Source organism: Meleagris gallopavo, chromosome 8 (genome assembly GCF_905368555.1).
Source record: "Meleagris gallopavo chromosome 8, MGAL_WU_HG_1.1, whole genome shotgun sequence".
Taxonomy (NCBI): Eukaryota; Metazoa; Chordata; class Aves; order Galliformes; family Phasianidae; genus Meleagris; species Meleagris gallopavo.
The window spans coordinates 9,839,264-9,857,082 of record NC_139411.1 but is presented as its reverse complement, the minus strand read 5'-3'; the positions used below and the strand labels follow the sequence as shown (position 1 = coordinate 9,857,082).

Genomic DNA, 17,819 nt, shown 5'->3' with positions numbered 1-17,819 from the left:
TCACAGTTAAATGAAAAGATTTGTAAGCAAATAAATCTCTTGGTTTTGTTGTTATTGTATAGGGATTCCCCATCAGTCTTATTTCTCCTTCTCTCCAGAGCTTCCTGTTCTGCAATAGACTCTTCAGACTCATCTTTAGGTGTAGTGACAGCATCTTTGTTATCATATCTCAGGTGTAGATGTGGGTCAGCTACCTTAGTAGTTCATGCTTAGAAGTTTATAGCTTTGCTTCAGCTACAGGCAGCTTGTCTGCTTTTTTTCACTTTTTTTCTGTTCTTTCCAACATCCTAGAAGGGTCTCCATGAGCAATGCATGCCTGTTAGGTTTGAGAAAGGATAATTTCCTTTTCTTTCAGAGTGTCAGCTTGATTCAGTGTATTAGGGGCAAATCCTCACCTTTAGAGGTGACAGGGCAGGTTGCTGCTCAGCTACCACATTTTTAAGAGTCGTGAATCATTAAAACAAGAGATAATTGTACCCGTATTCCATACCTTAGCAAAAGAAGGTAGAGTAACAGGAGTAGACTGCCCTCTTAAAACTCTTTCCCATGGCCTGGGAAAAGGAGGATATCAACTTTCTTTTTTTTGTGGTGAATTAAGAGTTAACTATAAGATTTCTCAATCTGGGAAAGGCTGCCTTGGACAGCAATGGTATCTGGTTTTCTCTGAGATGGAGAGAATATATGCAACAACCTGTCAGTTTCACAAACTACGGGAAAACAGTGATGAAAGTGAATTTATCTGGACTCAGCAGTAAGGCTTATTTTGAATGTATAGGGCTTACTTTAAATGAGGTAAAGCTTTTATGGGTTGTTATTTATATACTTATATATAATTTATAGATACAAATGTATATCTATTTATCTATTACATATAAAAATATATTTGTATATTATTTTTTCATATAAAATAATTGTAAAGCTTTGAGATAATTTCCTCACAGGTTAATGTGGAATGTGCGCAATTGCTAGAAGTACAGCTAAGTGGGAAAAAATCAATATTATGTCTATTATGTCAGTGAAGTGGTTTGGAAAGTATTTCAAGAAAATTAAGGTAGGATGTTAGTAGGTGTTTGCTTTCATATATTTGTTTATTGGGACTATGGCAATTCCTGCATGCTGTAGATAGAGTCTAGAACTCCATTGTTGTACACTGTCTTCAAACCAACAACAAAAAAAGAGCATTTATAAATTGTTCTCTTTTGGGTAGTTACACTGTTTTTGTTCTGCATCAACACACTGAAATGCATTGCTTCAGTGGAGAATGATATGGAAGTGACACTGAAATTTCTTTTTATGAGTGTTAATATTGGAGGGCAAATTGTACATCAGTAAAACGACCTTGGAAATTCTGTTTCTCTTGGCAGATTGTTTCTGGGTTGTACAGTAATGAAATAAGTATAAGGTAGAATGGTTTGCCTGATCAACAGTTTTTTGTATCTCAGGCGTATGCAGATTATCCTGATCCAAAGATATTAATTCTATAGCTCACTTTTGCTTTGGAGGCAGAAATGAGAATGTGCATGGAAAAAAGTATCCATCTTATCATCAAAATGTGCGTCTTCAAAACTTAAAACAAGAGCAAAATTATTTGATATTTCCTGGATTGAGAAGGCCATAAGCCTCTATAAAAAGGCATACTACACATTCCATTAGAATAAAATATTGTGCGAGCAACAACTTTTTTTCGTAAATGTTTGCTTTCAGTAATTTGAATTTCAGAGAATTTTTTGAATATTGATTTCAACCATTTCTCCTGTTGATTTAAAGTAGTACATTTATTGTAATTTAGTCTCTTAGAGTAGAAGTACGTTTTAAAATAAGAATTTTTTTTTAACGAATTGCTTATGTCAGAATAGAAATTAAATTTTCTTCCTTAATTCATCCATATGAAAATAAAGATTTCATGAATGAATAGTTTAGTGCTGTTTTGCTGTCCTGCACAATGGAAAATGATAATATTAATATTTTGAATGGCAAATATTGCTTGACTTTTATGGTTTCAGAGAGCCATTTTTCTCTTTCTCTTTTCTTTTTCTTTTCTTTTTCTTTTCTTTTTCTTTTTCTTTTCTTCTTTTCTTTTTTTTCTTTTTTTTCTTTTCTTTTCTTCTTTCCTTTCCTTTCCTTTCCTTTCCTTTCCTTTCCTTTCCTTTCCTTTCCTTTCCTTTCCTTTCCTTTCCTTTCCTTTCCTTTCCTTTCCTTTCCTTTCCTTTCCTTTCCTTTCCTTTCCTTTCCTTTCCTTTCCTTTCCTTTCCTTTCCTTTCCTTTCCTTTCCTTTCCTTTCCTTTCCTTTCCTTTCCTTTCCTTTCCTTTCCTTTCCTTTCCTTTCCTTTCCTTTCCTTTTCCCTTTCCTTTTCTCTTTCCTTTTCCTTTCTTTTCTTTTCAATATAACAAACTGGCATTTGCAGTACTGGCCCTAAATCTGAGCCAAGCATGTAAAGTGAGAACAAGTAAAGGAAGTGCAGCAGGCCATTTCATAGAATCATAGAACTGTTAAAGTTGGAAGGGACCCTCAAAGTCCAACTCCCCTGCAATGAGAAGGGACACAGGTTGATTAGGTGCTCCTATCCCCATCTGGCCTGATTTTGAATGTCCCCAGAGTTGGGATATCTGCCACCTCTCTGGGCAGCACGTTCAGTACTTCACTGCCCTCATCTTAATGAAACTTTGGTTGTACCGTCTTCATGAATTAGCTAGATTCCCATGTAAGCTTTTGTCAAATAGCATAATTCATAAACTAAAGAAGCAGCGTTTGCTGCCTCCCACATCTTTTTCTGTTTATGTGGGGATTGTATGGTTACTGTCAGGAATAAAACTTAGTACTCCGTATTTGTTTCCTCTGACATCGGCAGTTGTATGTAATGAAGTACTTTAAATATTTGTGATGTCATATTTTTGTTGTCCTATTCAGGTGACATGTCTTTAGCCTTTATGATCCATCGTGACATTCTCAGGCTTATCAAGTAAAAACGTATTCTGAAGCATATCTCCTAGAGAAAAAAAGATTTATAAAATCTTATAAAATCGAACTTTTAAATGATGTTGTTTCTCTTTGTTGTATTCTTCCCTATTCTTGCTACTATTTTGTGAGGTGAAGAAATCAAGTACAACATACCTCAGTAATTTCATATCAGTGGTATAGCAAACATTCATATCAGATCCTCAAGGAGAGGTAGATGATTTCATTAAAAATAAAAACAAGCAGCATGGTCAATCTTGCTGTGACCATCTCTGCTCACGGACACTAGACAGTGTGCTATGTCTGTAAAGTTCATCCAACAGTCAGGCCAGATATTAGGTTCAGGATCTCTTGTGATGATGAGGAGGTTGAGAGGCACCATCTGTCAGGTCCTTCACATGTCTCTATGCTATGACATCTCCCATTCCCCTTTCTAAAGGAAATTGTTAATACTACAAATATTAGCCTTTGTGTTGCAGTTTCCTACAGCTGAATTAGCATTGTTCATCTATTTGAAAAATACCAGTACCACTTTAAATAATATGTAGGTGAAAGAAGTATTATATTTAAAAGTGAGATTTGAAAACAAAGTATAACTAATCTTGTGACAGGTTTCCTACAGCATCTGAGCACTTTGCCCAAGGTCAGACTTCAGCCTAGCAGATTATGACAAATAAATTAAATTGATGAAGACTACCCTACTGATATGCTTGTTAGAATAATGATTTCACTACCTGTATGAAGTTGCATGTGCTTTTGTTAGTTGGAGAAGAAAAAGAAAGAAAGAAAACCATGTGAATACTATTAAGTACCATGACATAGGAAAATAATTAATCTTTAGAGATCAGGTCTGGTTTATCACTAATGTTTTATGTAAGCCTTGTCTATGAAATGAAACAGTGGATTTAGTTTATTTAAATTGGGTAATTTTGGTACTTTTTTTGAATTGTGGAATTGATTTCAAAATCGTAGGAATGTGTTCACGTCTAGAATATGGTATACTTGAAGAAGATGCAGCTCTACATCATTAGTAGTTAGTAAACTAAAATGCTTATGCAGGAAACAGACAAAAGCAAAACCGCAAGTGGTGCATGACAATATTTCTTTCTTTACCATCACAGTTTCAAAGAACTTTTGAAACATTAAGAAATGTATCCAGTAGATCTGATCTACAAAATACCTACCAGAAGTTTCAAAAGGATCTGGAAAACCTAGATTATTTGGCATACAAACGTCAGCAGGTAAGCATGTGGAATCCAGGTGGTAAGATGTGGAACACTGGGCATGTACATGGTAAGTGGGAAAAGAAGAACATCTGATAGAGTTATTGTTCTATTAATAGGGTTTTGTGCTTTATGTAATTTGATTGTGTGAATCAATAGGAATGGTGGCAATTCTGTATGATACATATGGTGTTGGAAGGCATGATACTTTATTTCTGAACAGATGTGTTTATCATACAGAAAGGTAAAGCAAGCACATAAGACTTAGAGACTATTAAGCACTGCATTAATGCACCAAACTTTTTAATTAAAGGGTATAAAGTACTGTTTTTACTTGAGAAATGAACAGAAATCCACAAAATTTAATGGAATCAAATACTTGCTGTGCATGCAAACCATCAATTTTTTTTTGCTCTTCAGTAATGAATTTACAAGGCTAGATTGTGTAGAAGTTTAAAGTGTATCACACTTGTGAGATTGAGGTTAAATTAAACTGTTAACATGTATTTGTGTACATGATGTATTTACATGATTAAATTCATTTAATCTTGGACAAGCTTTCTGTAAGTTGGATGTGACATCTGTGAAAACTGTCAAATCTCATGTTAGGTCTTCATGTTTGTGTTCTTGAGTGGAAAAAAAAAACAAAAACAACTTTACCTATCTCAGATCAGACTGATGAAGCACCCTATAATTTCTATGTAAGTTGTTTTATATTTTTCTGAATTCTGTCACTTGGTGTCAGTGTTGTCAAACACTTCACTTATTTGGCGACATCCCTTCTAGTCATTTATATTGAGTAATTTATTTGATAGAAAATGAGGAAAGGACTCAGAGACAGATGGTGGTTGAACACATGAATCTTAGGTTCTTGAATTGATGAGGTCAAGGAGCAATTTCTTAGGTGAGTTATTCTGTAGTAATATAGCGTATTTCTTTGTGCCCTTGGACATGGGGCTGCTGATAAACAAAAGACTGTTTCAACTAGCGAGTAATGCTAGTTTTATACTGTAATGTGGGTTTATGCTACTTGCTCTTGTAATTATGTCAAACATAGTAAATGTTACATCTGCAAGGGTTTGGAGAGTAGTTCTGAGCCAGGGAAGTATAAATTCTGTAATTGCTTCTAAGGATATCACTAATATTAGGGGTAGCTTTCTCTCTGAATTTTCATTCCCAACTTCACAAAATCCCTTGTTATTTCAAGAGACCTATATATGGTTATCTAGCAGACTCTAAACATGCTTCAATAGCATATTTCATTTCATCTTCAGAAGAGCATCTTTTCTCCTGTTTCCAGATCTTTACTACATTTTCTATCTTAATATTTTGCATTTGTGAGCCACCTTGAGAATTTCAACATCCTTTTTTAATATCAGGCATTCATATATCTCCTCACGCTATTTCTTCTGTCTTCCTGCTGTGTTTAAATGTGTTGACAGAAGGTTTTGCATTTGGAGGTACTAGAAATGTATTAGGCATAACATAATTTCCTGCTTTCAATCACAGGACAGAGGATAGACTTTTTACTAGGACATGTCTCTTTACAAAATCTTTTACAATGCTACGAAGAAAACAAACTGGGCAAATATTGAAATTAGAAAGCAAGTGAGAAACCAGAGATGTTCTCTGTACCTCAGTTAATTTACATTGCATACCCATTCAGAAGTTTTATGATTTGTGGATTTTTTGGGGTAGTAACCTAGCTAATGATGATACTGAGATTTTCATCTCAATAGAACTTGCTGGAGGTCCTGCAGAAAAGGATTTGGAAAGCTGCTTATGTTAGCTGTGTAGGAGACTTTGAATTGACTCCTGCTTTGGAAATAAATTGATTTCTTTGTGAAAGGGGTAAGGTTTGGTTCAATTACTATGGAAAAAGCACAGATCTGAATTGGAACTGAAATTCTTCTGAGTTTATGACATTTAATACTGACTTTGCGGTGTTTGTACCTTTAAAGGATAACAACAAACATGCTCTTTTATTGGACTATGGATATATTTTCAGCCCAAAATGTCGAGTCACTGCCATATATTTGGAGATGAAAAACAACTGTATACAATATGAGCATGAATCCATTTGTGGTGAAATAAGCTTTATGTAGTTTGAGTAATGAATGTTATTATGTTGTACTTTATTTCTCTATCTAAAAAGAAGAACAGAAGCAGACAACTATATCATTCCAAAGTACTGTAATTTTTCAATATTGAAATTTTCCAGTTAGATGGAAAAATCACGAATTTTTAAAAGGATATTTAAAATTACTCATCTTGAAACTAATCTCTGAATATGGACCAAACTTTTATTAGTGGTAACAGTATACAAGAAACAAGCATGGATCTAGGTGCTCTTGTTGAACTGTTGCTGTCTCTGATGAACTCCCACATATTCATGTCTGTTCTCTTCTGAATTGCTGCATGTCAGATCTTTCCTTCTTACTACTGGTTAGCAAAAGACACACCTCCAATTCTATAGGCTTGTCATACTTTTCCAAAAGAAATGCCTTATTAAAAAAGTTACATGGAAACATGCTCAACTCAGGCCAGATTAAAAGCAAATAAAACATTTCTGTTCAACAGTTGAACATAGGCAGACTCTTGCAAATGTTGTTAAGTGATGCAGGTGTGGAACTGCACCAAGCTACATGCTGGCTAATGCGCTCTGGCATTTGCATGACCCTGCATAATGATGCTTAAAGTGTGTTAAACTGACTGAAAATTATTTGCTCTTTCTCCCCCAACTCCATCCAGAAGGATATGCTTTTGTCCATCTAACCTCTTACAGAGTTTCCTTATAAGATGCTTATTAACAATTTAATATTTCTATGTATTTCAGGGGTTGGATTGCATCCACTAGAGATCTGTTTTGGTTGAGAATACAAATATACTGTCAGTCTTCCATTTCAAGAGCTCTCCCTCTAAGGAACATAGTTTTTCTTTCTCATCCAGAAGTCTGGCAATTCTTTTGGAGTAAAAAAATGCATTTTATGAAAACAAGCTTTCATTTTATTGATACTGTTATCTGAAATTTGACTGGGAAAAAAATTCTCTGTACCACAACGAATAGTAAAACTTTTCTCTTGCTCTGTGATTTAAGGAAATATTTCCAGTAAGAGTTAAGGGAGCTTTACATTGAACACTGTTTTATATCAACCCAAGCATTAACACATCTGTAATATGAATATTTACATGGAAAACGAAATTGGACAAAATGGGAAAGCACTCTGGGATAAGAGGGGACTTTGTGATTCATCCCAACACATTTTTGTTTTTCGTTAGGATTATAGTAGTAAATGGTGCACATTTATTTTTCTTATATGGGACCTTGCTGCTGTGAAAGGAAATTTATCAATGTATTGTTCAGCTAGAAGAGTATTGGTTTAAGCCTCTTCATTGAAATTATTTTACTGTAAAGTCACTTCCTTCACTTTCTGACTAATGGTATTTCCTCTGAAGAAGGATTACCTTTAGTAAATTTCTATATTTGGGAAACAATCAAGGACCGTAAGTGATCCATCTTGGTGTACGTCTTTTTTATGCTGTCCTGCTTGCTGTTCATTCATACTTTGTTTTGTCCCACAGGTAGTCTGTGTAGATTGTTTAGAGAATTACCATTTTTACTTATCTTCCTTACATTTTTAATTGACTTGAAAATTTAATTTCTACACTCTGAGCTGACTTTTTTTGTTAAACTGGATTACATCTGAAGCAGTTTCAGTAAGTTAATAATGTTATAAACTTGTACCAATAAAGCTATTCTAATTGTACAGGACCAATTTCAGGAAGTTAAATGTTTTAAAACTAAATTGCTTACCTGTTTTTTTAGGGACTAGCTTTATTTGTGACCAGCACAAAATTCATGTGAATTGTAGTCAGAATTAATATTATGAAGACACACACAATATTACTATTGCTGCCTAATTAACTTTGAGATAATGGAAAATCTGCTAAAAATGTCTTATTTTGATGTCATAGGCAGATGTGCACAGGTATTTTTCTATTCAGAGTGTACTGAGACAGTGTGTATGTTGTCTTTTCCAAAGCATCTGTAGTTGTAATAGTTTCATTTCTGACTAGCTTTTTGTTCAGGAAAGACACAAAAATTTCTACCTTTTAGAGAAGTCCAAAGAATAATACAATTGAGGGGGCTCTGTAACAAATCCAAATGTTTTAACATTCCCAGCTAAAAGAAAAATTCTTTGAAGTGGTACACCACCTTTGGGAGAAGAGTAATAAGGAAACATCAGACAATCTTGTTTTTCTTGTTTGTTTATTTAGTATCCCTTTTTTCAGAAATGAAGTACTTTGCTTTGTTGTGGACTGCTTAAGGACACTGGGAATGGAATAGATCATCATTTAATCTGAGAGATGCGTAGAGAAAGTAAACAGTTGAGAGGATGGAAAATACTGCCTCAAAAACTTGATCATGATTCTCATTCATGACAACTTTTCCTACTAATTTTCCTGGCAAAGGAATGCGATCAGATCTTTAACAGGATCAGAAAATTCCTTTTTTACTGTTTGTGTGAAAATTAATGGGATTACTTCTTTGGAGATGTTTGAATACCTGTTATTCCCTATTTTGTTAGGATAGGGCATATTAGAGAGGGAAAGAAACAGTGGTAATATGGGAATGAAGTTGAATGAGAGAGAAAGAGGAGGAAAGGATTTTCTTTCTTTCATTTGTGTGTTCTTTTGAGGCATCTTAGTGTGCTTGTGGGTATGTGTGCATTTTCTTTGGTTGTCAATAAGAGTTATTTCTGTGTGCATTCGGAAAGTCTAAAGATAACTGTAAATGCCAGCAGAGAAGCACTAACCTTAAAATCTGGTGATCAGTGGGGGACACCCAGGCAATTTTAATCCTTATGTTAAGAAAGGTTGTGCTTGATGCCTTTGTGCCCCAAAACCATGGAAGGGCCAGTAGTTGTGGTCTTAAGACTCACTTCTGCTGTGCATAGACCGGCTGGGAATATTTTCTTTATTCTTTATCTCCACTTGTATAAATCAATAGATTTATACAGTGTTGAGTATCCCCATTTTGTTAAAACTTTGCATTCTACCTAAGCAGTAAAATACATTCTGTTGAGTGAAAAATAGACCTTCTAGTTGTGAGTTAAATACTGTGTAACTTGTTTCAGCATCAGCTAAGGAAGGTCTAACATACTTACGTTCAAATGTCATCAGTCAATTGAATTAAGTAAGTTTCCTGTGGTTGCAACACATCTCGAGAACCTCTAATATATCTTAAAGTGGAGAGAGGTTACAGAGAAATATTTTAAAGAATGTATTTTGGGGATTGTGTTTATCTTTTATAGCTCTATTATGCTTTTTCCTGATAAGTATAGTTTATATATGAAAATTTTACATTATGTAGTTGTTATATTTCATGTTATAGCTATTTGTAAAATCTCCATCGACAAAATATGTATGTTACTTATTGTCTATATTAAAAAACAAACAAACAAACAAAAAAACCCCCTATATATAATGTGTAGGTTGCTCTGAAATTAATGCCTCCTATTTATTTCCATGGAAACTACAACAGATACAAAGAGCATATACAATAACGCTATTTGATGGAACAATTTCTCAGCTACAAAATTATATTTTTTTCAACAAAGTCACCACTATTAGCTTTGCATTTTTACTAGTAATGATAAAGAATTTGTGTGCCATGTTTGCAATAATCTGCACCAGCTGAGGCTACTGTCACTGTCACCACTGGTGAAATGCACCATCCACTGCGTCACTGTACTCACACCTACTCTTTGGTATCCATAAACATTCAGCAAACATTAATTAATGTCAGTGTGTGCCATTTTTTTCTGCATGAAGGAATTCAGTTCCATACCTTTTCTTCATATTCACTTCCATGTCAGATGCCATTTTGTCAAACTACCCCACTGCTGCCATCTGTTTCTTCGCAACAAAATGTAGCAGAATATTGGTGGGAAGGTTCAATCTCTACTGCCATACCACTGACAACTGTCTCTGATATCATGGGACAATATAATAAAATTGGAGGCATTCTTTTGGAGTAGCCCTTGTATGTGTATGTACATATACATATATACAAATGTACAAACTATATATATATATATGCACATATATACATCCATATGTCTATGTATGTGTGTGTTTATATATGTATATACTGAAATGCAGCTTGCTTTTTTTACAGTTAGCATATTTTGGAAGGAGTGTTTTATTGTTCATATTAGGATAGAGCTAACCTATCCTTGAGCAATCTTAAAATTTAAGGTAATTAATAAGGTCAGTTATTTGAAAATGGAATTTCTCTAGCTATTGCCATCTGTTCTGTATATGAACAACACCTATTCTTTCTATTTCTGTTAAATCTTTATTAGGAAAAAGAAAGGATAAGAGAAAGTGCTTATAACAAGAGAAGAAATTTCAAAAAGCATTAAATGCAGTTGAAATAAATGAGACTAATTCAACAGAGCAACCACACACAAAACTCTTCTACAAGAAAGATGAACATGTTTTGACACACATATTATGTTTGTTGCAATAACTTTTTCTATCACTGAAATATTTTTTTCTGTTTATACTTGCCTTCTCCATTGTTCCTACTGTTCTGGTTTTCATAAAACAATGGTGTTTGATGCATTAATGATTCTGGTCTCCTTTCCTGCCTCCCCCCTTTTCTCTCAAGTGGATGTGCTGTAGTATTTTTTCAGGCTAAATGTTGGAAATGTATCACGAACTCATCAGGAATTACTGCCAGCAAATAAAAGTGGTCAGCTCTACTCCATAGACCTAGTCTTACTGTATTTATGCCAGACAATTTTGAACCTGGAGTTCTGCCAGTAGATAAGATCCCTGCAGTCAGGAGCTTTCTGCCTTTGAGAACAATATCCTCTTTAACCATATGTTTATATAGGATCTTTAGGGCAAAAATTCTGACATATTGCATGCCAAGAGCATCCATTACTTTAGATAATCTGACTTCAAAAATGTCGCCATAATGCTTTGGACTGTGAATGTCAACAGGCTGCAGGCCTGCAACTTGTCTGGGTTTTCCTAGGTTTGCCTGGGATTTAATTTTTTTTTTTTTTTTCTTTTTCATGCAGAGCTCTTTTGTTTTTTCTTCTTCTTATAGAGCAATAGAATCATAGAATCATTAAGTTTGGAAAAGACTTCTAGGATCACCAAGTCCAACCCCAACCCATTCTTGCCATGCTCACTGCCCATGTCCGTCAGTGCCTTATCTACCTTTCTAGCAATTAATTTACTTATATTTCACCTTTTCAAACAGTCTTGACATCTTCTTCTGCTGCTTTTTAAGGGAAAATAAACTGTATTTAATCATTAAAAAGCAGACTTTTCTTGACGCATACTGCTCTACCCCCTCCCTAAAATTTCCTTTTAAATTTTCGTTACATCTCAACTTTCTTAAGTGTTTGGTGTATAAAGAAATTAAGAAGGAGGATAGTATAACAAAATTGGTGCAAAGAATTAATTTAACTAGGCCATTACATTGGGAGAACTCTGGTAACAATTTTAAATTTAGTTGCAGAATTCAGAGACAGGTATGAAGAACAGGATGACTTTCGTATATGGCTTGCTCAGGGATAACATGTGCTGACCATAACCAACACACCCATACCTTACCATGTTTATCTGTACTGCTAAGAGACAGGACTAATGATTTTTCACCTGAATTGAGACTTTAGGTTTGTTTGTATGACATTCTAGAGACAGAGATGTAGATGTCTGTTGGCAATAAAAAACAAAGTGTTGATCTTATGGTTTAAGATATCTGTTAGATAATTTTATGTTTGAATTTGTTAGTTGTCTCAAATAAACCCTTGCCCTATAGTGTTTTGAGCTTTGAAACATTTTTCTTTTTCCTGTCTCTTACTCTGTGGGAATTGTACAGTGGTGGGAATAGATCTAATTTCTTGACTCTCAACAGCTAACAGAGCTGAAGATAAATACTCTAGCAAACTTAATTGAAACCTGCCAGGGAGCAGGAGATCAACAGCAAGAAAGTGCTGAAGCAATGAACTAAATTTGTTATAAAAGACAACTTTAAAATCTTTAAAATCTGGCAGAACAATTCACAGCTTTAATGTGATCTCCTGTTACTGGCATACGCTGCATATATGTGGGTTGCTCTGAAAGTAGTGCATCATATTTATTTCCATGGAAGCTACAACAAAGAATACAATAATACTATTTGATAGAGCAAATTCTCAGCTACAAAACTGTATTTTTTGACAGTGTCGCTACCATTAGTTATACATTTTTGACAGCAAGGAACATGAGCCTGCATGCTGTGCTCATAATGATCTACACCAGTTGAGGTCGCCCACTGTCACTGTTGCCACCCACTGCCTCACTGAGTTCACTTCCACTATCAGATCTCCAGAAACATTCAGCAAGTGTTGATGAATGTCAGTGTGTGCTATTTTTCCTCATGGAGGTATTCAGTGAGATACCTTTGCTTCATACACACTTCTGCATCAGACGCCATTTTGCCAGGTTGCCCCTCTGCTACCATCTTTACATGGCAACAAAATGTAGCAGGATACTGGTGGGAAGGATCAACCTGTGCTGCCATACCACCAACATCTATCTCTGATGTCATGGGCTAGCACAATAAAATAGGAGGCATTGCTTTTGGAACATCCCTCATACATTGTGCATCTGACTGCTTCTGCCACATATAGTGCCTTGTACTCACCCTTATGAATGCAGAGCATCACACTTACTGTTCCTGTGATGTCAAATCCTTCAGTGCACTAAAGTCCCTTATCCTTGTTTTCTAATGTCTTGTGCAAAGTAGATATTCACAACAGACCTTTGCAGAAAATCATTTAATAGATATTTCCACAGCAGCAGTGAATCGCTGGTAACTGCTTTTAAGAAATCTTCATCTAGTTTTTTTCCTAGCTATGAGAAAGTTACATGAGTGTCAAAAATCTAGCCATACAAGAGCTGCTCAAAAAATAATTCTGTACATACCAAGAACTGAGGAAGAAGGAAATAAGATGAACTTGGTAAGCTGTTTTCTGGGCAAACTATGTTCTCTAGGCTATTACTCACTCATGTCTTTATTTCTAGATAATTAAATAGAGAACTGCATTATCTGTTTTTTTAACTAAAAATAACTGATTGGTCTAAATCCTTGCTTTCTCTATTTGAAAAAAGACTAGTCAAATTTGTTCACTTTGCATTCTCATAGAGATCTTTGTGCTCTCTCACAAGGAAACACTGGTAACTGGGAGCATTGACAGCTTTGTCATCAATCATTCAGTATTGTAGGATGAAATTCATTCAGCTCAACTGAATGTAACAAAACCTGCTTACTGGAACATGTTGATCTTTATTTTACAGGTTTTTACTCTGTTTTTCCAAGAGTAATAAGTGCCAAGATCATGCTAAAATGGCTTTCAGAACTTTCAGTTTCCCCACACTGGTTGAAACAAAATCTAAGAGTTTTCTTCTCACCACTTCTGTATCACTACACTAAAGCATTTCAAGAACTTGTTGAGCATTTTCTGCACTGCTGTATTCCCTTTTCCATTGGGTAGTTCAAAGTGTATATTATAAGTCCTGTACTTTGAACGCTTCTACCAGCTGCATGCAGAAAAATTTCCCACATGTTCTTGATAAGATGTCCTATTGAGATATTCCTCTCCTAACCAGTCCCTTCCTGCAGAACTCTTGGATGCAGCAGCTTGTTTGCAGTGTCACCGGAACATGGGATGGCTGGATTTTAATATTCTCATTCACGCTCCTGTCCTGATTTTTATATTACATAAGCCTTATGCAATAGTATGTTTTGTAAAGTATTACACTCTAAAAAATGTTGATAATTTAAAAAAAAAAATTATAGAGCAACACTTTATTGCTTTACTTACACAGTTATCATTGGTTTTTGGACTAGGTCTAAGTGCTGACATATATCTTTACAGTAACTGTTGAGTCAGGGCTTGAACCACTGACTGAGCACCTGTCAAAAGGACCCAGTCAGCCCTGGGAGCACAGGTGAAGGCAATTCAAGTGTGCAACCGGAAAGGGTGGAGCCTGGCTGCACCTTTCTCAGACCTCATTTAAGGGCTGACTGCCACTCTGGGAGGATCTCTTTCTGGATATTCCTCCTTTGTGGAGTTTTTCTCTGTGAGCCTAGATCTTCAGAGATGTGTGAGCAGTCCATTTTCCTTCTCTTATAACACATTTCCATTGTGTTAGTCCCTCTATCGTTATACCTCTTGTATCACCTTTCCATTGCATTGATCTTTCTGATTGTTACAGTATCTCTGAAAATAATAAAAATTTGGCTTGGGGGATGTTATTTCCAAAGTATGTGCTGAGTTCTTTGCCTCTGTCTTACAGATCTACAACTCAGTATGTTTTTATTAGTTGAAATCATAACCTAGTGCATCACTTCACTATTATTATCTATCTGAAAAAGAAAATAGATGTCTTAAATTTCTGGGAAGTAGTATTTCTGAATATTCTACAGAAGAAGTTGGACTCTGTAATGGAAATGTTAAGTCAAGGCTTAAAAAAGTGGTTGAGTACCTGGTGGGAAGGCAGGACCAGCCCAGGGAAGCTCAGGTCCATACAATGTACCTGATTGACTGGAGGGGGTAGAGCCAGCATCTACGCAATCCCAGACTCCAATCCCTCATTTAAGGGTTGGTAGTGAAAGCAAGGGTATCTTGCTGGAGGTTCCTGTGTGCCTGAGGCCTTCTGAACGTAATCAGCTTTTTTCTTTTATTTCTGTGCCCATTGCTGTTGCATTTGAGCAAATTCTTACTTGCTGTAGCCTGGGATCTTGCTACTCTGCTATCTCTGTTGTGCTTTCCATTGTGTTACAGACTCTGTGATCCTTATGGTTCCCTTCTTGCTTGAGATATTTTATCATTCTATGATTACAGGGAGTATGCCATTTGTTGACTGTGATATATTTAATATATAGGGAAGGATTAATGCGTCCTATTCATGGATTTTCTGGCCCTTGACTTTCAAGTGCTCATTCACCCTTGGGCTTCTAGCTTGTGGAAAATATTACTAAGATGTGGCAGAACTGTGCAGGGCAGAATCAAAACCCTAAGAATGGAAATCAAGGATTTTGCATACAGATGACTTTGTAGCCTTGTCTAGAATTCAGGATAGTGTTCTGACTCAGTGGTTTGTGAAATAATAAGATTGGGCCTTTAGTGCTTAATTTTTTTTTATATTGTCATCTCCCCAGTACACATATGCCCCCCTTTGCAGCCCCCTTTCTTCAGCAAATGTTCTACATAAGATTGTATTCTGTCCTTTGCATTTACATAATGATACTCATGTTGATTTTTCCTTTAAAACTTACCCTAACCATTCAGCAGTTATATTTCCTAGGCAGCCACCACACAAATTTAAGTCAATGTCGCCTTCGTCCTGCAAGGCCTTCTGTCATCCACGCCTCATTTCTGTTTGTTCATTCTGAAGTTATTTACTCATTCATTTTGCTCACAGAAAGATATTTATTGCATTAGATTTAAACAAAAAAGCATTTTCACTTATACGCACACTGTTTTGCTATATTTTTTCCTTTCTGTCTTACACAGAAGATACAGTACTGCTGGATATGCATGTTTTATATAGGGCCTTAAGTATTGTACTTATGAGTTGAGTGTGTATGGAATGAAAATTACAGTGGTTTGGGGCATGAAGAAAGAGGGCAAAACATGCGTTATTCACTGCCCCAACCTAATCTTGATGTTCCTACCCTGAATTCATCATTCCCATTTCTGCTCCAGATCCTTATTCTAGCTTAGCCAAGATGTCTGATTGTCTGTGATACATAGACCTGTTCTTACTGATTCTTTGTCTTCATCCCAAAGACTTAGGAGAAAGTAATTAGGCCTTCTTCTCACTTGATGGGACCCATGAGACTCTAATATTTTCCTTTCTTTGTCACCTATCTTTAATCTTTTGTTAAAATGTAAATATGGAATATAAAATCTTCATGGTTTGGGAGGGCCAAAGTTGATTCCTTATCAGCGTAGATGTTATTGCTTATTGGTCTACTCTGAAGTCTGCCTTCATGACATATTGGGAAACTGTGGGTTTATAGATGGTCATTGTGGATTAAAGCTTTCTTTGTAGGTAAAATTTACATTGTCAAGTTACAGTTGAAAATTTTCATGTCTTTTATTTATCAAATCAGAAGACAGAAAATGCCTAATTTTCCATCAATAGAATGGTAAACAGGATGTCTTCGTTGAAAAACAGACTAACTGCTCTTCTTTGGCTGAGGAAAGCTGATGATGAGTTTTCTTTCTACTGTTGTTTTAATAAAAATACCTTAGAGGCTAACCAGCATGTTATTCAGGTTGACATGTTGCCTTCACAGCAAGAACTCTGATATTCCCAGCACTTCTTAATGTGTCCAGGACTTCTTATTGATGAGCAACTTGTCAAAGAATGATTTCAGAAGATATTGTGACAGATCTTGAGCTCATAACAGTGCCTTTATAACTAAAGAAAATAAATTATTCTGTGACTGTTTTTCTGTCTTTAGGAATTCAGTTTTGTTTCCTTGATAAAGGACTTTTAATTTAAAGATCCACCTGGCCTTAATGTTTAAGAACAAAAGATAATATGGGTTAATCTAATTGTTACTTCAGTCATGCTTTCCATATACATCCACAATGGGATTAACTTTTAGCTGTAATTGGGTAGGTTATTAATGGAAAAAGGACGAGTGTTCTGTTTGGTTTGTAAGAGGGAAATACTATGGGAGACTTTTTTAATGTCTTTTTTTTTTTTTTAGCTAGCCCATAAATGCAAAGCATTACATTTTCTAAGTTTAGTAAATTACATTGTCTGCAGCCAAGTAATTCAGCACTGGATTAACTAAAGTATAGAAGAATTAAAAAACATGGTCATAGTGTGCTGTTAAATCCCTTCCAAAAAAAAAAAGGAGAACTGGAGGCTGAGAAATCATAGTGATGATTCTCCTTTTCATTTTTGGGACCCAAGGTCTCTGAGCAGTTCCTGCAAATGGTATTTCTAAAGTGTGGAGTTAGTGTACCAAAGAGATCTATTTAATTTGCACTTGGAGTATGGCCCAGAAGAGAAGAAGGGACATAGAAGAATTGCTGTTATGGATTCAAAAGGTCTGATTAGCATGCTGCTGATGGCCTGCCTGATCTTGAGATGATCTAGGAATGTGCAGTGAGCTTAGAATATATAAAATGTTGCAATTCACAGATATTGCCAGGAAAGTACTTCAGATCAATACTATATACAATCAATACTAAATCTAGCTTGGAAAAGTCCAATTCAAGAACTGTCAAGTCAGAAAAGGTTTCAAAATAAAGCAGCTACTGCAAATGCTGGTTGAATTGAAGCTAAAAGCATGGAGAAATCAGATATGAGGTATATTCATGGTCCGGTCTTAGTGTATGTTCCCTAGTCAAAGCCTGAAAACCTTTAAAAAGCTAGAAGACACAGACTTATCACTATCTTCCAGATCTCTCTGTATACTGAACAATTCTATTTACGCATTAGGCATTCCACTGTCAAACTCAATCTTCAGTATATCCTCTCTACATTGATTTTAGTAATACAACAGCTGTATGGAATGACTTAAATGAACTTCAACAGTCATTATAGCT

General features: G+C 35.4%; 1 protein-coding gene across 5 annotated transcripts in view; it reads left to right on the top strand.

Moving 5' to 3' along the window:
• The window catches only part of CTNNA3 (catenin alpha 3), a 422,209-nt gene that overhangs the window by 36,274 nt on the left and 368,116 nt on the right, over positions 1-17,819 (top strand). For 4 of the 5 annotated variants that reach the window (XM_031554365.2, XM_085230251.1, XM_085230252.1 and 1 more), the window contains exon 5: positions 4,078-4,197. The exons of the other annotated variant lie outside the window; for it this stretch is intronic. In XM_031554365.2, coding sequence (XP_031410225.2) covers positions 4,078-4,197 — 120 coding nt within the window. The remainder of the gene's footprint in view (positions 1-4,077; positions 4,198-17,819) is intronic. 5 annotated transcript variants of the gene reach the window in all.